Source organism: Ptychodera flava, chromosome 3 (assembly GCF_041260155.1).
Source record: "Ptychodera flava strain L36383 chromosome 3, AS_Pfla_20210202, whole genome shotgun sequence".
Classification (NCBI taxonomy): Eukaryota; Metazoa; Hemichordata; class Enteropneusta; family Ptychoderidae; genus Ptychodera; species Ptychodera flava.
The window spans coordinates 34,622,537-34,643,770 of NC_091930.1; the positions used below are offsets into that span (position 1 = coordinate 34,622,537).

Below are 21,234 nucleotides of genomic sequence, written 5' to 3' on the forward strand. Positions count from 1 at the left end.
CCGTTTACCGTCTATACTGTAGCTGTACAGCGTCTACATACATGTGAAATGATATGTTACCGTTTACATTTGCATTCTAGTCCGGACCAGAATACCCACGTCAACAACTAACAATGCAGTTTATACAGGTGCAGGATGAGTTGCCAAGCGGAATACTGTGTATCTCAAGGTGCTTTGGCGAGTAGAACAAGATTCTGAAGTTGACATTCAAAACAAAAAGAGTGGAAAATATCCTCAAAGGTCACAGCTACTGGACCTTTAACGGGAAGTTCATTGTGTATTCTTGAAATGGCATGCACATTACTGGAACACGATTCGGCCGAGTATTTGACCAGCGAAAATGTTATGCGCATGCTTAAAATAAACTCGTACTTCTGTGAGATGAGAGACGTGTACCTCACAACACTCACTCGTGAATAAGAAGTTATCGTTGTGAGGAAACAAACATACAAACAAACAATTCTTAGCACTGAGCAGATAAACGGTTTTAGGCGTTTCGTAGCATTTGTTTCGAAACAAATTCGACGCAGTACGGCGCTTCCGTTCTACGGCTCGGAACTTGCAATACAAAAACCACAGAAGCCAAGTTCGGTGAAATCTGATTGCCGTTTGGGTCTGGGCTGGCAATTATTTCACGTCAGGCGCACAAATTTAAAAATGGCCGCTCTCACCATCACTGTACAGTAATTAAGTCACAAATACAGGATGTTGGCTCCGCTCTGTTGATCAAATTATGCAGTATCGTCCAAAAAAAAACCAGAATGACTTCTCAAATCGAAAATTACCTTGCTAACTTGTTCCCCCTTAAATTCCTAACACCACTACAACTGATAGAAATAGTTCAATCATTCTTACAGTAAAATGTGAATAAAAAAATACAAAAATATACTGCCAACACTGAACGCGAATTCAATCGGATTCCAAAGAGCCGAGTTATTTTCCGGCTATGCAACAGGGAAGCTCGAACACATTATACATTCTTAGCATCGGTAATCGTCCCCGGACAAAAACACGGAAGAGTGTGTTGTTTCAACTTAACGCTTCACTTTCGATACCATTGCCCTGTGCAAGAACGGGGCAACATATAGTATTCTGTGCGCATGTATGTGAGTGGTGTTTATCTATCTATCTATCTATCTATCTATCTATCTATCTATCTATCTATCTATCTATCTATCTATCTATCTATCTATCTATCTATCTATCTATCTATCTATCTATCTATCTATCTATCTATCTATCTATCTATCTATCTATCTATCTATCTATCTATCTATCTATCTATCTATTTGTCTGTCAACATACTTACACTATCCCATTTTGTCTGTCTGTTCGTAAGTCCAGCTGCATGTGTGTATCTGTCAGTCTGTCAGTCAGTCAGTCAGTCAGTCTGTCTGTCTGTCTGTCTCTATGTATGTATGTATGTATATGCATATATGTACGTATTTATATCTATGTGACACTGTATATGTGTACGTTTTTGTATGTATGTCACTATCCTCCAGTTTGTCGATCTGGTTGCATACAAAGTATGTATCAAGGTCTACCATTTAACTGCATACCAACATCAGTGCAAAGCTGACACATTTGTAACAATTAATTGCGACAGTAGGTCCTTATTAAGTGTCAATATTTTGCCTTTCTGTCCGAATCATTCAGCTGGTATGTAGTATACAGTGTACTGGGATAGCTTCAGCATCTTAAATTTCAAACACTTATGAACTCACAATAAAGATCAAATAGTATATTTACTGTATCAAAATCTTCACCGAGACGAATGAGTTAGAAAAAGCGCAAGTGTTCACCGTCATTGCATATGCTTTGAATTGGCCCGCCGGTCAAATTCGCACTTTGAACTTCTCCTAGACAGACAACGGGGTCCCATCGGGGCCCCACCTGTTGAAAAACAGGGATGACAGGCTATTTGCCCCGCCAGATCTGTTATTTTACACACCGTGTTGGTCTCAGCGGCATTCCATGCAAATTGCTCAGCGGGCCGTGAAGTCAGTCCCCTTTTTGAAAAGCGATATAACAGTGTCCCATCCTGGCCCAGCCAGCCAGCCAGCCAGCGCCGTTACCTGCCCAATCACTCACGCTATACATAGGACACGCAGGGCGCACACTCGCCCAATCAACGGTACATAACAAGCTCTTCTCTGCGGGACAACAGACTCTCCCTCCGCTCATCAAGCTGTTGGTTTCGCTTTTTTTTTCAACCTTTCTCCGTTCAACCCTCTCCTCCAGGCAGATCGAAATCGACGACTGGGCTAAAAAAATCGACCGGATTCACCATGCCGAAGGCTTTCCTGATCAAGAAGTTCAAACGGGCCATGACGCATTCGGCGAAGAGGGCTCGCCTCTCTATGCACGAAGGTACGTTTTAGCATTAAAACCATTGAAATGTGACACCGTTGTTGAACGCCGGTGATATTTTCCCACTGGAGTCGCATCGGCATAATCCACTCTCTCCGCCCAATCCCGGCGGCGCGATCCTTGTTCGATCCTGATGTATTGAATCATAATTCTGGGAAGGAGGAGCCGATGCGATTCCGCTGTATGTACTAAACAACAGCAGAAGCGAAATCGACTTAGGTTTATGGTGTTCCTGTACATGCTAAATACCCAGTTTGGTGAGATAAAAATGTAACGCACTGAGCGTATATGACACCTGTTATTTTCAGTGTATGGGCGTTTAGAATCGCCATGTCCGAGCTGTTCCGAATTTTCACGATGATCCTTTGAAGCGCAGCATCCTAAAACTGCCGATATAAGAAGACGGGTGTAGTACAAAAAAACTAGTTGGGGGAAGGAAAACTTCCAAATCTTTAATTTTTCGAAGGGGAGAGATGTCGCTTCCGTCTTCAATGCTCTGTTGTAATCGTCGAGTTTCGGTCTATAGCGATGACGCTACGGTCTCATCTCTTACGATCACGGTTTTGCCCCTCCGTTGAAACGAAACCCTGAATGACGCGGCGGGCATCTTTTGGTGAACATGAGCTCGTTTGATGTTTAATCTATGCATTTTGAAACCAATGTCCCTTAAGAGATTTCTCTTCCTTTGAGAGAAGATAAGAGGTGAGGGCGTTTCTTCCTTTTTTCACGGAAAAGAAAAAAAAAACGGTGATCAGCCACTGCCAAAGGTATGCATGCAGAAATTGAACTGCTAATCGAAGAGACCATGGCGTGTGTTTGAGGCCATTGTTAGCGAGCCTGGCCTCTGCGATACGAGCGATCGTGTTCAGGGAGCCGGTGGTTAAAACACAAAATGGCCACCGTTCAAAAAGGGGAAATTGCCCCCGAAACACGATTCGCAATTGCTTCTAACAAGTGTATGTTACTGTTATTGAACCACAAAGTGTTTGTGTTGTTTATGGGCTCATAACAGAGACATTTGAAAGCAGGCGAGGACGAATACATTTTCCAAACGATGCGAAAGAGAGAGAAAAAAACACTCAAAAAGTTAGGTCGACGAATATCTTTCATGGACAACGATGAATAGGTAATTTCCACGATTTCACCCAATTAGGTAGTCCAATTAGGCACAATTAAGGATGTTGACGGGTGTCTATGGCCCCACACACCAACGCGAACTTGTTAAAACGCACCGCTCTACTTACTAATAGCTAGTGCACTCACGACAAGACAAAACGCGGCCGCCCCCTTATTTTGTCTAAGTGGGGGACTCGCAAATCGCATACCTGGAATTCGCGGTTTTTGTGTCGAGGAGCAGGGGTAGAAAAAAAAATATATAAGGCATCATCGGCCGAGATATGACATCCATTACGCCGGACTATGTGCTACACGCTTCATTTAACAGACTAGCGAACTGCTTAAAGACGTTCTAAAGCGTCTTGCGCGTAAATCATGAATTCCTGGAGCGGGCTCAATGTAATATGCATGCGATAGGAACAAAGCGGACCCGCTCAGCCTGTTACCTTGCTATAACTTCACCAAAACACGCCCCGGGCCTGACCCGACATATCAACGTCATCTTCCGTATGCATAACAGTTGTCCACAAACCGTTAAACGTACCCGGCCACCGAGCGCTGATCTGCTATGCTTTTTTCAAACATTCATTACTTCTTCCGACCAGGTATCTCGGCGAAGTCTCTGATGTCCGCGGTCATACAAAACAAAATAAAGCCACGGTAAAAATCTCCTTTCATTTTCCTGCAAGTTAAGTTATCGTCTTGGAGAAGATTGGGGAAATTTGTCCACTCAGTAGCACACTTTGGCGTCTGTTGGTTAAGTTCTTTGATGAGATAGACCATCTATAGATGTAATTGGAAGGCGATATGCCACCTTTTGTTGCGAACAGTGGGTTCGAAAAATTCCTGGGTGCGCGCTACCGACCAAGAGAATCGGCACCGCCAGAGAGGACAACTCGTGCATTTTTACGTTAAATGTGAAATTTGCCGTTAAACTGTGTGTACAACCGTCCACTCTGTATCCAGAAACAATTCGTCGATCCGTTTTTTGTCACCTCCAAGGTCACATTGAGCGCGTCGACGGCTGAATAGCGCGAAAGGTGCTTAACTACGCCGGGGCGGCTTCGACTGTCGTTCTCTTGAGCGTTTCGACTGAACGGTCTATGAAGTATTCATAATGGTAGCATTAAGGCTATCATGTCTTTTAGGCCTCCATGCTGGAGACAAGCAAATATCCCTCCGTCTCTCATCTGTATCCTTGGAACCCACGTACTAAACTGGGAAAAAACCGTTTCTTTACAACATTAATTTTCTAATTTTCTGTTGAAACCGTTTCAGTAGATTATGAAAACTGTCTGCCGACGGAAAATGATCTGATAAGGCGGTTGCTAGAATATAGGATAGCCACTTCAAGTTATTTTTTTATTTTATTCTTCTTATTCTCAGATCACACGGGATTCATCAAGCCTCTGAGCTCCACTGTCAACATCCTGCCGTCTCCGCAGCCCATCGCTAGAGGAAGGCCCCCAGCAGATGCGCTGGACGATCACCGCATCATCCCGGGGGACTACGCGCACTACACATGCGCAGACAAAACCACCGGCGACGCCTTCGGCAACTTGTGTACCCATTTTGAGGTTCGTAAATCTGTTATCTACTATATAAGGAGGATCGACTATCTTCAAGGACACCTGTCCAAGCCTTCTCATTACCTTGGTTTATTTTAATGTCGCCATCCATCACTTTTAAAGAGGGCGCACTTTAACAATGAAAACTCTCGTTGTTCGTGTGTATACCTGGGCTTAGGGGGTTGTTTTCTCGGTCACCTATCACCTGTTGCCGTTATTGTCGCGAATGACACTTTTTATAGCCCACTGTGGTTCGCTTAAAAATGTGCGTTGATTCTGCACTAATCGTGTATCTGACCTTAATGGGGTCTCTTTGTTGTATTTTTTTTCTTGAATGTCTGTCTTTTATTTGACTTTTTGCCCTTGTTTGAGGGGGTAAAACGGAACTGTAGATAGCGTTCTTTTGGGTGGTTATATAATGGAGGTGACACTCTTATGTGCAGAAGCTTAAGCGAAATTGGAAATGTGTAGATTTCTGTCACAGTGAACGTACAGAAGTATAAGTTCATGTCGGAGTTCAATCCTCAGGGATTTGCGAGACAATGAGACAGAGATATATTTCCCTGCGTTTTTTTAAATGCTCGGGGGAGGTCTGTTACTATAGGCAACAAGGCAAAGGCGCGAGATAGGTAGACAGTCAATGGTAGACATGGATAGATATGGGGAAACGGGTAGGGACAGAAACAAAAACAGACATGAATAGACAGAAAGAATGAGGGAGACAAGACTGAAGAACTCAACCACACAGAGATGTAGAGGGTTTGCAGATATACAGAGAGAGAGAGAGAGAGAGAGAGAGAGAGAGAGAGAGAGAGAGAGAGAGAGAGGGAGGGGGAGCGAGATAGTGAGATGGCATTGGACAGGCTAATATTGAAACAGGAGAGGCGAAAACTTGAGGCTGGGGGGACAATACATTCGTGTAGTATTCTGAGAATTGTGATGGACAACAACAGAAAGAAATGATACAGGGCGAAGCGAGACAAACGGACGGAGAGACAGACAGAGAGACAGAGAAAGAGACAGAGAGGGGGGGAAATAAAGGGGGAAAGAAGACATAAACTCGATGGGGAAAGAAGAAATGAGCCTGAGTTCGCCAAGATTGAAGTACAGATGAAACGACCCAGTCTTACAACCCCGAGGAAAGTCGCTATAGTCGCCATGGACGCTGTAGCAGACATAGCGGTCCCCCAAATGATAGAACTAAGTCATCGAAAATGGTGGCCCAAACATATACGCAAAGTGTGTAAACAAAATTCAAAATGTTGTAATGTTGTAGCGATTTGAGCAAAAGTCAACTATGAAGGCAAGAGTGATGGCAAAGCTGCGACGATGTCGGCACACATCACTGGTTACATCAAAATCATTCGGAGCCAAGCGGACGAATTATTTGAACAAACTTGGAAAATATAAAAAAAAACAAATGGGTTTGTTTCTTATCTTGTTCCTGTAACAAAACTGATGAAATGACTCGGTTTATCACTTTATTTTCGCGTTGGTTTTATGTTTTGATCGTCTTATTTTGTTTTGTTTTGAGTTCACAAGACTCGGCCACGTACATAAAAGCAACGAATGTGCTGAGATTTTGATCTAAAACGAAAATATTAATTTTGCTGAGGACAGATTGATATCATAACAGATGTTTACAGTTTATAGGCCATTGCAGTAGTAATTCTGACAGCCGGTATACTGACGACTGTAGAGTCACTGCTCATAATCTAAACACGTAATCTACAGGCGTTATCATTTCCCGCCGTTCATAACGCACTCTCAATTTTTGATCTAATTTTTCTACTCGAGAGACGATGGCAAAACGAATTTTTGCCATCCAGTGTAGGTCGACGGGTGTGAGAATGTGAAACAAAGCCATATGGATTATACTGAAGAGAGTGTAATTTCGCGATTATACTGAAGAGAGTGTAATTTCGCGAAAATATAATTAATCAGATAGCCGGAGAATATCCGAACCTTATCGACGCATTGACCGTTTGATTGCTGTGAAATTTCCGACCGAATTTTAAGTGTAACATTGTCCCAGCTTTTATGGATTTTTCCATAATTTTTTCTATAATTTTGGACCAAACGGACATAACTTTTCATTGGCTACACTTTTGGACCAAAATTTTGCGGAAAATCTGAAAAAAAAATTATTATGTAGAATTGAAAACAGTCGTTAAGTGATACTTTGCTAAGCAGTAAGGAGTTTTCGTTCCCAGGTGAAACAGGTCGCAAGAAATCTCCTGCGCATGCTTGTTAGCCGACTCCGTCATGCTTCGCCCTGAGATATTGTCCTGAAGTTTTGCGAAGTCGGTCCCCGACTGCTTAGCAACAAAAACTTCGAGGTCATGCCAATCCCGATGGAAAGAGATCATAGAATTCATAAAAAAGGCACTAAAATATTCCCAGAGGTTCTGTCTTTTGGGTTCTATTATTGAGTGTCCAGTAGCACCCAAGCCTTCATAAACACTGTGCAAGGCTCTACTTTGAGAGTCCGAGAGACCAATAAAAGTTTTATGTTTGGTAATTTGCGGACGTTCGCAGTTCTTCAACCACGAACTGCTCGCCTGCAAGTAACGGTGCTTCCAGCGGCGTCACCGTGGCGTTTGTAGTAGGTGCAGCGTTCACCGATGGTCGCAACATACATGTTCGATCATGTCGAGTCCGCCACCCGATGCGTAGCGACAGGTTCTTGGAGGGCTTGAAATGTTTACAGTCCGCGTTTTACACGCTAATGACACCCTTAATCGTGATAACAAAGAGATAATCAACCGATAATACTCCTCGCGAGATAAAAAACAAGACACGTTTGTAGAAACAGCGTGGCCAAGTTTTTGTATTCGATAGCGCAGAGCGGACAGTGTAGCGGGGGAAAAAGATACCCTCTTTCGACCGCAAAGCGAAACGTTACGCAAATTCCCCCGAGAAAGGTGTTGCAATGGAACAAAGTCACATTAAAACATGTCTTCTAAAGAGAGGAGTCAAATTTCCATAGCCTTGCGACAGGTTGAGTGATTAGGCGCACCATATCAAGATCCTTTACATAGTAACAACCTTCAATGAAGCAAATAAAAAGTAGACACGCACAAACTGGCCTCGCGCAAAGCGGACAGAGTTGTCGACCAAGTCACCGAAAAGGTAAACTTTTGTTCGACTGACTTGCGTTCATGAAAATTTCATCAGGGGTTCCAGTTTTCTCGCTGCGTTTTGGGATATCAAATTGGTCGTTATCGATCGGACCAATTACTACGTTTCTAGCTCCCTGTGTGCACGTCTGTGCCTATCTTTTTTTCCTTTTTGGAGAGGATGGCTAATGAGAATGGGAAGGCGGTTGGCATTAGGATTCATTTATGCAGATTACTTAATTAACCGTAAGACCTGAAACGTATTGTTGCAACTCACCGTCCATTCAGAACAACGGGCGAGGTATCAACGGTGGAAATGACCAACAGTATCCATTCAAACAAAGAAGGCTCTTGTTTGACTCCTTGCCCTCTTCCACACCTCCGCGTTTGCAGACTAGTTCAGCAGTTCACCTTTCTTGAAGCATTGCTCAATGAGTTCATTGAGTCCCAGCGATTACCGTTAATTGGTATGACTGACTGTTTGCCAAAGCGGTACTTAAAGTCGCTTTAAACCGATAAACTAACTTCATTTATTATGTAATGAACAAAAAAATAGATATTGTAATGTAAATATATTTGTATCCACTATTTATGGCCATATATAATACGTAACATATAAAATTTACAATGCAACATATTGTTTGTATTTCTGAATATGGTATGCTATATATATATATATATATATATATATATATATATATATATATATATATATATATATTCACATATTATGTTATAATTTACAATGCATTGCAATGTATGTATTGCATTACTCAATATGGTATTGTAAATATATATATATATATATATATATATATATATATATATATATATATATATATATATATATATATGTTCAGTTATATGTCAGCTCATATATGTAAGCTTGTAAGCTTACATAAAATGCACGTGTTTATGTATTTGTGTTCGTTTCTTCGCTTGTACATGTATTTCGTAACTATCAAAACGGATTCAACGGGCAGGCAATGAACAATGATTGTTCGTTTCGTCATTATTACACTTTTGGGAGGGACAGACAGACAGATGGACAGACAGAGACGACAAAAGAGTGGAGAAAAGACAGAAGGAGGGAAAGAGAAAGAAATATAGCATTGTGTTGGTTGAGGTACAACTGAGGCTGTTTACGAAGATCGGCGAACGGCGATGTACACGAAGACAAACGCTAATCGTCGCTGACTCGGAGTAACGGCAAATCAACTCCTAAAATCCTCGAAATCGGTGACAAAAAATATGTGGTCTTCGAAGACAAAAAGGAAGGGATTTTCAGTAAACGTGGTGTGGTATCAGCTGCCCCTCTAAAACCCCTCCCGACCTGGCCCCGTATGCCCGGATAAGGGACACAAACAAACCCCTCAATAAAAACCAGTACCGTGTGTAGAAACTGTCGGCTGGAACTGCAGAGGTTTCGCATCGCTAACTTGTTTCCATGGTACGATGTTGAAAGCGCTCAAGTATGGCTACTACTAGGCACGCGGGCAAAGAAACAAACAATAAGGTACATGAAATCACCTTGTCAAAAAAGACTTCGCTCGATAGACCTCTTTTTTTTCATCGTATCTCAAAAGGAACGACGACGTTGCTGAAAAGCAATACTAAAAATTCCCCATAGTTTAGATTAGAAACGCAAGTACACTTTGACGGCTGTTGAAACGATGCGTGGTTGTTTACTAAACAGCTGCCGCTAGTCCATTCCGTTGGGGGATGGTGTTCATATTTGTTTGCAGCAACTCACCCGTGTGTGTGTCGCTCTGCCACACAGAGAGACATTTACACGGCCTGATGAAAACTGTCCCCGGACGTTTAAAATCATGAGCATGTATGCCCAGTACACACATCATTTCCATGTTGAATAAAGCTTATAGAGTACTTTACGTTTCCAAGACTTTGCGTCCCTCTTTTAGATTTTCTTTCTCTGTCATCGATGTACCATTGATGGCTCTCTCTCTCTCACTCTCACACTCTCTCTCTGTCTCTCTCTCTGTCTCTCTCTCTCTCTCTCTCTCTCTCTCTCTCTCTCTCTCTCTCTCTCTCTCTCTCTCTCTCTCTCTCTCTCTCTCTCATCAGTTAAAGAATGTGTCCATGTATCCTCATTAAGGGCACTTCACATTTATTTATTTATTATTTTATTTATTTATTTATTTAATTTATTTATCTATTTATTATTCATTTGTGAGTGGCAAGAATGATTCATTCGCCAAGCCCTATTTGTATTTTGTTTATTTCTGTTAACACGCAGAGAATGGTGGGGACAGTTAAATAGACACGCTTGCTTTCTCAGAGAGATGGCGACAGTCTGGTACAGACACGCAGTGACAACGACAACGACAACGACAACAATAACAAAAACAACAACAAGAACAGCTCAACAACAGCAATAGTAGCAAGAACAACAAAATAATTATAATAATAATAGTTTACTCTAAAATAAAATTTGAAAACAACAAAGTGGTTAATAAAACACTTCATTAATAACACCTAGCTGTCACAGTGTTGTAATGAGAACAAGACTGAGAAATAGTTGCCGTAGGCAGTAATCGAGCTCTGCCATAAAAATTATAACCATTAATACTTTGAATTAATTTAAATGGCGACCATTGCATTGTATCGGAAATTCAAGACTTACAGGAAACCAGGAATAGCTGCAAGACGAGGCAACTATTGCCAACTATTGCCAATATTGGCACAATAACCACATTTATGAAGTAACGAAAATTACGAACAAACCCAGAAAATTGTGAAAAATAATGAAATGAAAAATGAGAACCTTCAATACAGGTTATGATGGAATTAAACAAATTGCAATCCATCTATTAAGTTTTTTTATTTCTCAGATCTATATCTCGAGGGAATAATTTTTGACATTTGCTTGAATGTCGTTCTGAACCACTCTACCGACACACTTTATGGATGTTTGTGCTAATCTGAATCTGAATGGAGGAAGAAAGACATAATTGTTATTTTGTACCGAATACGATAAGCAGACACACATCTGATGCACCCTGTCTAAAACTGATACTCGACGGGTGTTACAAAGATAGCGCATGTACCCCATTTTCAACAAAACTAATTATGGAGTCGATTTATTCACAGCACCGCTGAGACCCACTCAGACATCCGCTGACAAACAAGTGTTAGTTGGCGGCACATGGGTCAAAAATAACACCGCTGCCAGGCTCGTCGGGTTTAATTTCGTCATCTTGTTGTTTTTAAGTTAACGTTTAATTAACCTATACTTGTGAAGATAAATTGCTAACATCAAAATCAAGTCGTCTTCGCTATCCTTTTTACAGAGTGAAGCAAAGGTGGGATGGAAAGTGTTTGGGGAAAAGATGAAAGCCGTTTTTTTTCTCTTTGGGATTAGGCGCTATGTTTTTTAATCATCCGTGACGATTAAGAGGGTCTGTAGAGTACGTTTATATATTTATATCGGAGCAACTATGAAGAGATCAAAAACTGACGGTTAGTCCTGTTGTTTGAATTCACCGAGCTTGGTGCCAAGCGTGGAATCAAATGTTCATCTTATTAAATAAAAAGTCACGTTTTAGTAACCCAATTTTGTTGATGGTGCTCTGAATGTGTCATTTTGAGTTCCAGCGCTTTCTCCGCGAATCGAATTCGACAGATCCGCACACACAGCAACCGTTCTGACAGAACATGAATTTTTTGTGACACTCGCAGTATCGAGCATAAAAAAACCACTATTTTTTCTGATCTGTTCATGATCGTATCACGAACTCGGACTTAGATACTTACCGTGTAAATTGAACACTATTCCGTCCACAGATAACTATAGTACTTCGCCACACAGTATAAAATAATTGTATTTTATGAAATTTATCAATTTGTATATTTCATTCGATAAAAACAGAGAAGCGCCGATCTTTAATGAAGCCATACACTGAGTAAGACCAAGACTGTAAGAATATGATAGATAGTAGATATGATACTTTACAAGATAAGTTATATTTGTGACAACTTCTCTGGAAATAGATTGTGTCAATTTCGTTGTAAGTGTACATTGGAGTCGATGGCCTATTTATGTGACTTGAAGAATAAATGCTCGTTGGCTAAGACTTCCTATAAAACATGAGTATTGACAAATACAGATACAGCAGCGGCATACCATACCTGTATGCTCACGACGTACAACTTATACTCCCCAGATATCTCTCTCTCTCTCTCTCTCTCTCTCTCTCTCTCTCTCTCTCTCTCTCTCTCTCTCTCTCTCTCTCTCTCTCTCTCTCCTCTCTCTCTCTCTCTCCCTCCTCTCCCTCCCTCCCTCCCTCTCTTCTCTCTCTCTCTCTCTCTCTCTCTCTCTCTCTCTCTCTCTCTCTCTCTCTCTCTCTCTCTCTCTCTCTCTCTCTCTCTCTCTCTCTCTCTCTCTCTCTCTCTCTCTCTCCTCACAATCATTCGAAATGATGGCGGCTGTCCCTCACAACACCTGACTCGCACACAAAAACCCGCTGCTTGACCTGAAGGCGATGTTCAATTGTTCGCCAGCTAGGCTTACCCCGTGTTTTGCCATTCATCTGACCACAGCCATTGTGCATTGGCTGCTTCCCCGGGGGTCTTGCTTCTTGATGCGCCCTGCACGGAAAAGCCGGGCCATGCTGACCCTGGGCTAGCGAGAAACTCTAACACGACCTTTGCCTCCCGTGTCGTGTCGCCGTCACCGGCTGTTTTGTCGTGGTTGCCTTTGTGAGGGGCCGTTCCTGTCCATAAACACTTGATGTATCGCCAGGTTCACATCGGGGGTCCCCTCACTTTTATTCTCTCTTTTATTTCAGCCAAGCTTTCGCCGGCAGCCAGCGGCTCGCTCGGGTGGTTATGCTGTCAATATTCGTGAGTTATGGGGTGTACCTTTTTTCTTCTCTGTCGTTGTTTTCTTTTAGTATGTCTGCTATTTTCCCTCAATCTTGTTTTATTTGCCTCCGCCACTCGAGCGAAGTGCCATTCATCCCAAGCGACTTTAGACACAGCAGCAAATAGAGCGACACTGTTCATAATAATCTTACAAGTCGATAATAATACAGGCGTGTGCCCTAAAGGTTACACCTCTCAACACAAGCGTCCAAGACGCCTCCCTCACTCCCCCACGTCTCTGGGGGAGCACACGATCGACGGAATAAATATAAAAAACAACAACTCGCCGATCGTCAAGGTAATCCCTTACGTATACTTCAGTTTCACCTGTCGTTCACGCCCAAGTCGAGAACATCTGTTTGACGTCTCGGCGGGGCTCATGTCGTGCGTCGGAGATTTAGATATACATTATCGCGGGCAAAATAAAAGACCCTCTTCCGTTTTGTCTTTCTTTGTGCGACTTAACTGCCATACAGGAAGTTTCAGAGCTGTTTTGCTGCGGGGATAGAGAGCCGACATGCTTCGTGGGAGCGCACAATGAATCGGGCAGACGATGCAGCCAGCTTGGAGCTAGATCACCGTCGGGGTTTCAAATATAACACATGGAAAAAAAAATACGCGCCAAAAACAATTGTCGACAAACACTCGCAGACACAATTCAATAATTTCGAGAAGTATGTGTCGTGTTTAGCCATCGTGAACGAGCGCGGTGGAGCGACTTTTAATTTCATGTAATGGGATTATCGCCGACTCTTCATCAGTCCAATAAACGCTCATTTGCATGACGAGAGATGATGATGTGTCCAAAATTTTGATGACCACGTGCCGCAAGGTTGCTCACGAAGAAACAAACAAACAAAGAAAGAAGTCAAAAAAGGGAGAAAGTATGTAGGTTCGGGCAAAGAAAATTTGTGACGTTGCGTTCGTGTCAGCACCTGGCGACTTTTGCCAAGTGGATCGAAGAAAAACAAAAATCGAAACAATAGCGAATCCGGTTTGGCAGTCCAACGACAGATGGGGGACCCTCGTATGTGTGCTTGAAAAACATGGGTGTAATTTGTTTGGAGATCTTGCGTAAACATTTAAAGGACACGTCTACATCAAAACAAACAATTTGACAAGAAAATGTTTTCCTCATTTTATTCAGGAGCAGGCGAGTAACGTTGTCTAAAAAACTTTTAAGAAAATTAGTTCACTGCGCTCTCCAAACGTAAACGTTCGGTCTTGAACATCTAACGTACATCGATCTGTGTTCATATCAGCTCTCTCTCTCTCTCTCTCTCTCTCTCTCTCTCTCTCTCTCTCTCTCTCTCTCTCTCTCTCTCTCTCTCTCTCTCTCTCTCTCTCTCTCTCTCTCTCCATTTTCTGTTCATACGTCAAGTATTTACTCCTATTACACATAGGTTACTGTAAATACAATCTTTACAACAAGAGCCTAAAGTCAGTCTTCTGTGGCCGCCAGACGACCATGCGACGCTCAAAAGCGGACATCATTCTTTGAAAGCTTGAGCCCGTCTAAAATCGACGTGGCTTTCTTATCATTAAAGAAGATATAAAAAAGCACCAGGAACGTGCTGACTTAGAGACGTCACACTGAATTCACTCTTTTTTATATCTTTCAGAGAATAGTGAACACCATCCCTCTCAAATCCCCGGATCCAACGGGTTACGACAAGGAGGCCACCCTCTCTGAATCGTCGTCCGAAGACGACTCCAGGTCATCGGAGAGCGGCGAGAACAAACGACTCTACACCTGCCCGCTGTGCTGCAAGAAATTCTTCGTGCAGAGGATTCTGACGCGCCACTTGAAGTGCCACAGCAGCGAAAAGCGGCACCACTGTTCGTACTGCGGCAAGGGATTTAACGACAATTTTGACCTGAAACGACACGTGAGGACTCACACAGGTACGTCAACAATACCCCGCAACGAAAGAAACCAGACAGAGGTCATCTGGAGGTATAGAATGCGCTTCGGGGACACATATCCAGACTCTCAAACTTTAATACGTTTTTGTCTACCACTTTTTGGGGTGGGGGCTCATTTTGAAGCTCATATGGCAAATTGAATGTTCACAGGCTTCATTTTGTGAGTCTAATAACTCCCGCGTAAAGTTAAGACAGGCAGACGGCTGCCATTTTGAATTTCAATTATCGGTAAATTTAAGGTAATTTTTTTTCCATGGTACCAAACTTTGCACGGTGACTCCAAGTGTGTTATTCTTGATTTTGAAAGAGAGTGCCTTAATGCTTCGTTGAGGAAAGTCTGAGCCATTGTTTTTAAGTATTCCTACTGGTCGGTTGAGTTGTAATTATCCCGCTTTTTTAGGTCGATAAAACACGTGTAATAAATCAAAATAAAAGTAGTACATAAATATCGGTTCCGACTGTGAGGAAACCGTTAAAATATAAGTTCACACCCGCGGCAGTGTCGCAATCTTTTTTTTCCCAGTGACCCCCCTTGTTCGTGAAAATTTCAAATGAGAGAGGACAAGCTGAAAAGACATCGATGTTTTATCGTAGAAGGGTGAAAGGGATAGAAAGTAATTCCAGTCAGGGTGGCACTTTAAGTAGAATGCGCCTCGGGCACAGATATCCGGACTCTCAAACTTTTACAACATTTTGTCGGGCTACCACTCGTGCGGGGGGGGGGAGGGGGTTCACTTTGAAGCGCATTGAGTAAACAGAGTTCTCAATGGCTTATTTTTGTGAAAATCGAACCTTTAAATTATCCCCCTTACAGAGTCGACATAGGGATGGCCGCCATTTTGGATTTGAAGTGTCTGTGTATATTGGGTAATTTGTTTGTGTAGGACCAAAGTTTGCATGGAGACCCATTTTTTTTCTTGATGTTGAAAGGGAAGGGATACCTTTCCTTGCGGAAAGTTTGAGCAAAATTTTGTCTTTCAGTTTTGAGGCGCGAAATACCTTCGAGACAACTTTTCCGTCATTTGGTAGACAGTCTTTGTTCCCCATCTATGATGAGATGAGAAAAAAAAACCAGATTGTCCCCGCCTTTTGTGCTCTAAAAAAAAACAAACTGAAGATGATTTTTTTATATCCAACATTTACCTAAGTGTGTGATTAAACACACTAGACTGCTGTTTCCATTACTCAAATGATATTTATGCTATCTGCCGTGATCACAAATTAAAAGATAACAACATTACAAATGTACTATTTGTAAAGCACGTAGGTTAGTTTGTGTACTTTACAAATATGAAAACATTAATATGACAAATCATCGGACCGAAGCGATAACACGAAAGCATCGATTTTTTTCAGTGAGGAACTTTATATTTTGCTTTATTTGCCCCAGGGGGAGACGTACTTGCCGTGAGTTTTTTTTGTAAATCGAAATTTGGTTATATTTCCTTTATCTAGCCATGGAATGAAACGTCATTTTGATCACTAGAAACGAGAAAAATGGGTCAATATGGTGAAAATAACTTCAATCTTCTGCATCACTCCCGAGGTCATTATCTCAAACCCCGAGAAAAATAATGGAAAGCAAATATTAATTTCAAGTATAATGCGATACTTCTTTTGTTTTCCCGCCAACACTCGCAGGTGTGCGTCCATACAAGTGCAACGAGTGCGACAAAGCCTTCACGCAGCGCTGCTCGCTGGAGTCCCACTTGAGGAAAGTGCACTGTGTCGAACTATCATACGCCTTTAAGCAGCGGCGGGAGAAGCTGTTCGTCTGCGAGGAGTGCGGCAACACCACGGCCAGCGCCGAGGAGCACTACGCACACATCCGGGACACTCACCCGTTCAGCACCGAGATGAAGAAAATCCAAAAGAAGACGTACACGAGCGACGTCAACGTCATGACGCAGCAACAGCAAAACAGGATGTCATAACCGGGAACCTGACATTGATTGTGCTGTACCCTAACTCTGAAGACTGTGTCAGTACGCCATCTTTTTTTTTGTAAAATTAAAAACTAAACGGAAGATGTCTTGCGTTTGTTGAGTGATGGAATGAGAATCCGGAGAGCCTGACGCACTGCCGATGTTCTACGGGCGTTCTTCAAAGCATATTTACATCTTGCTTCGCTGGGTAGCAAGACTGATAGAAACGACTGAAAACAGAAAGACAGACAGACAGACAGACAGGCAGACAGACAGACAGACAGACAGACAGACAAAGGACTGATGAGGAACTGAGGAAAACATGTGACGGTTAAGGAGAGGGACGAATCTTGGCGCATAAGTAGGCCAGTTGACGTCAACAATAACAGATCAAAGAGATAGATCTACCGACGCAGGGAAAAGGGGAAGATTACTGTAAACACTGTCACACAGAGACACACAGAGACACACACACACATATACACACCACCTTCTCAATACTATTAGTCTTTCAAGATTTCAGTGCAATGCATTTCGTGGACTCATGTAAACTTTCCACTGTCTGTGTGTGTAAACGGAGTAGCAATATTAGAATGCAAATAAGGTACCAAAAGCTGCCATACATACATACTGTCGACTTTTATCAGTGTTTTTTGTTTGTTTGTTTGTTTGTTTGTTTGTTTTTGTTTGGTATGTTTATCAGTAAGTTTTGAAACAGTCGGTTTTGACATATTCATGTTGTTTCTTACACACTCTATGGTTTTCTGTACTTTTCACAGAAAATAACAAATAGGTTTGTCTATTTTAGTTTTTCTTGTTTCTTGGATGTAACATTTTTATTTCTATTGTATCAATGTGCCTCTTTTTTCCCGCTTTTTTAATATTAAAAATCTTTGTACGATTATTGATTTGATAACCATGCCCTCATCTTATTGTTCTCCTTTGGACGTTCATTTGTATGCGGATGAGAGAGAGAGAGAGAGAGAGAGAGAGAGAGAGAGAGAGAGAGAGAGAGAGAGGAGAGAGAGAGAGAGAGAGAGAGAAGAGAGAAGAGAGAGAGAGAGAGAGAGAGAGAGAGATTAAGTATTGTCATGCTTAAGTATGTATGTGTGATGTTGACAGGGAAAAGTGACATTTTCGTGGATATATCCATTTTGTTTTTTTGTTTGTTCATTGTTGTCACAATCGGAGTTTTTTTATATATTCGTTTGTTTTCCGTTTGTTACTGTTTTTGTTGCTGCGAATGTTTTTGCTGGAAGTTTCATCTGCGAGTGAGTACTCGTAGACCTGAAATGCCGAGTCTCAGACAAGAAATATTACAGTCAATTGAAAAAGAAACGGTCTCGCTTTGCTGAACAAACATCGGTGGTCGCTGAGGAGAAGTAGACTATTTCGCGCCGCGTCGTCTCTGAGTTATGACTTATGCACTGCCAAGTACTCTAACAACGACATCCCGTAAAACCTCTGTGTTTTTGAGTCCAAGTCATATATATAGACGTGTACAGATAGCGTTGGGTTGTAAACCGCAGAGAATATTATTTCTGTGGAATTTGTACTGAACCAGAAAGCACTGAGCCCAGTGTTTACGTTTTATGGCAGTTTGCTCTCAAAAGTTATTGGCTGTGCGGGAGAAAAGGGTACATTTTTTATGACTGGCTTTCACATTCAGAAACGCAGACATCTGCAAACACGGCGATCGCGAGATGAAATAGTGCACCTGTTCTCATAGACGTCTGCGAAGATCGGACGGCGTGTCTCCAACTTCAATTTCGACCCCTCGTGTGGTTGAACGCGCCAAATGTGGGTCGCCGTCAGCGGAAAATTGTGCAAATATTAAGGCATGTCACCGAAGTATTTGTGTTAACTTTGTATATTGTATAATGTTCATTGTAAATTGGTACAATTTTTTTACAGTCTTTGCCGTCAACGCGACAATTTTATCTAGACGCACGCAGGCGGCAAAACTTAGCCATAGCGCGGGAATTTTGGATGGCTGACATAGAAATGCAGTACACGCACGCCGGCCGCCATGATCCCTGTTGGACGGCTCAGTAAAGAAATAGTCCGTTAACTTAAGTGTACACCTGGAAAGTGTGCGACTGTGCCAAGATTTATAAGCTGTTCCCGTTTGAATTTTTTTCAGATCTGCGAAAACTGACTGGGAAGCCTCGGGCTATTTTTTTGTGACTTGCGAAATTGTCAAAGTAATGGTTGTGTGTACTTCTTGTTCAAGCGGTGAACTAATGCATGGCTTGTCTGTTCACGTGACGGTTCCGAAACAATAATGTGATTTTCGGTCACCGTTGCTATGTGAAAGAAAACGGGTAGTTTACACGGCTGAACTCTTAGTCTTAATGCTGTAATTATGGTGTGAACAACAATGTCGAAATTTGATCACCTTTTAAAAAAACACGATGAACACCACATGAGGCGTTTGTTTCATACAAAGCAGTACAAATAGGTCAGCAAAAGTACGGTCAACGGGCGAGTTTCGTAAAAAAATTTGCACAGGACAGGAGTACGTAATAGATTTTTTTGTTTTGCGTCCCCGCGCGCGTACGTTTTTGGAGGCTTTCAAAAGACAAAAACGACCTCAGTTTCTGTTTGTGCTTGAAGAATGTCATATTCAGGTGAAAAGTGAAAAAGAAATTGTGCTTTTATTCTTGAAATGACAGTCAAGTAAAGATAAACCTTGAGAGTGTTCTGTGTGTTCTTCAAGTTTAGTATATAACCGATTACCTGCCTACCTGTCGACATTTTGAGTGGAGGCAAAACAAAGAATTTAATTACTCTGGCCAAACGTATTGTGCGAGAGTGCATATCGATTTTGCATTATCTTTGAGGTCATGTCGCCAAGAGTTTGTTCGTTTATTCGGTAACTCTCCCAATAAATTCCTATCGGTTGGCCACGAGACGGTGATGAGGAGGAAGCGATTTTACCTCGGATTAAGTCGGGATTAGCGTTGCCGTGGTAAAGCACGTTAACTGTGAGGGCACGCTGCTTTGTTGTGAGTCGAAAGTGGCATGATTAGAGAGCGGTCCAAATAAAACTTTTCTGCCAGATTTACACTCGTTTTTACGCCATTGTTCGTGCAGAGCTGACAACTTTAAAAAAACTAACTCGCAGCAGGGAGTTTACTATGTTGGTAAGTGGTTTCGGGGGAGGGGAAGGAGTGGTTTCGGGGAGTGTAGAGACATCAGTTCGAATAGTAGTAAAATTGTCCTGAACTTTCAAGTGGAATGTACCTCGCATTAAGAATATTCAGAAAACTGATGTCCTTCAGATATTTTCAGTCATGAAACATTGATTAATTTTCCCAAGACAGAGGATACAGTTGGTGAAACTTACTATTATGACAGTACAATTGGGAAAATTGTCGTCGCCATCCTCGGGACGAGTATATGGGAATATTCTACATTTCACAGGCGACGATTCAAAAGTACGGGCAGCCGATTGTCAAATATGTCTATTAAAGTCACCACTTTACACGCGTTCCCATTCACCAGACAGTTCATAAATCTGAACAAGCACAGTTAATGTTCAGTCGGTTTTTTTCCAATTATTTTTTTAATAAACTCGCTGAGAAGGGTCGTTGCTGAACAAAGGAAGACGGGAACTAATAAATGACCAGCAGGACATGGTGAGAAGTACTTGTCAAAAGTCAATAGCTGAGGAGTCAGAATAAGTACTACCGATTGAACCCCTTGGTTAATGATATTTGACGACTCTATTTAGTCCACCGTTATTGACCTTTGTCGGAAAAAAGGACAAGTATGCACTGAAAGCGCAATATTGACAAGAAACAAAATTGAGAGACGAGGGTGTACTGGGGAATAGCTACAAACAACCGGACAGGCGAGTGAACGAATGTCGTCTGAAGGAAGGCGGGAAAGACGATCACAAATTCTTGTCCCGTTAAAAAGTAAACAAACACCAATTTTTATGGCCCAAAATAAACTTGGATCCCGCATGTAAGGCCACGATTACTCTCTAATGCTTGGCCACACACTGATGACCACCGTCTTTGGTCTTAGCAGTCCTGACGAACATGCTATATATCACAGTTTGATGTATAACCCACCTGTTGACACTATGGCCGTACCCCTGCAGTCATTCAAATAGTTTCCACATGCCTAACCACACACTATGTCAATAATCACTCTCCTGGGACGGGATGTGAAAAGGCCCCAATCATATTTTAGCTCGAATTTGGGTCAAAGGTCAAGGCGCGGCACTCAGGTGTTCAGTTACCTGTTACTCTCGGCTTTGTCACTTTCTCTTTTCCCGCCTTGTGCTCACACGAGCGTTTTTGATACATGGCG

The 21,234-nt window shown here is 42.1% G+C and overlaps 1 protein-coding gene across 1 annotated transcript in view; it reads left to right on the forward strand.

Annotated features, from left to right (window-relative positions):
- LOC139129876 (putative transcription factor Ovo-like 1) overlaps positions 1–17,830 on the forward strand; it is a 29,756-nt gene extending 11,926 nt beyond the window's left edge. The window contains exons 2-5 of the mRNA XM_070695561.1: positions 2,245–2,373; positions 4,876–5,066; positions 14,683–14,965; positions 16,628–17,830. Coding sequence (XP_070551662.1) covers positions 2,292–2,373; positions 4,876–5,066; positions 14,683–14,965; positions 16,628–16,920 — 849 coding nt within the window. The 5' untranslated portion in view covers positions 2,245–2,291 and the 3' untranslated portion in view covers positions 16,921–17,830. The remainder of the gene's footprint in view (positions 1–2,244; positions 2,374–4,875; positions 5,067–14,682; positions 14,966–16,627) is intronic.
- The last annotated feature ends 3,404 nt before the right edge of the window (positions 17,831–21,234 follow it).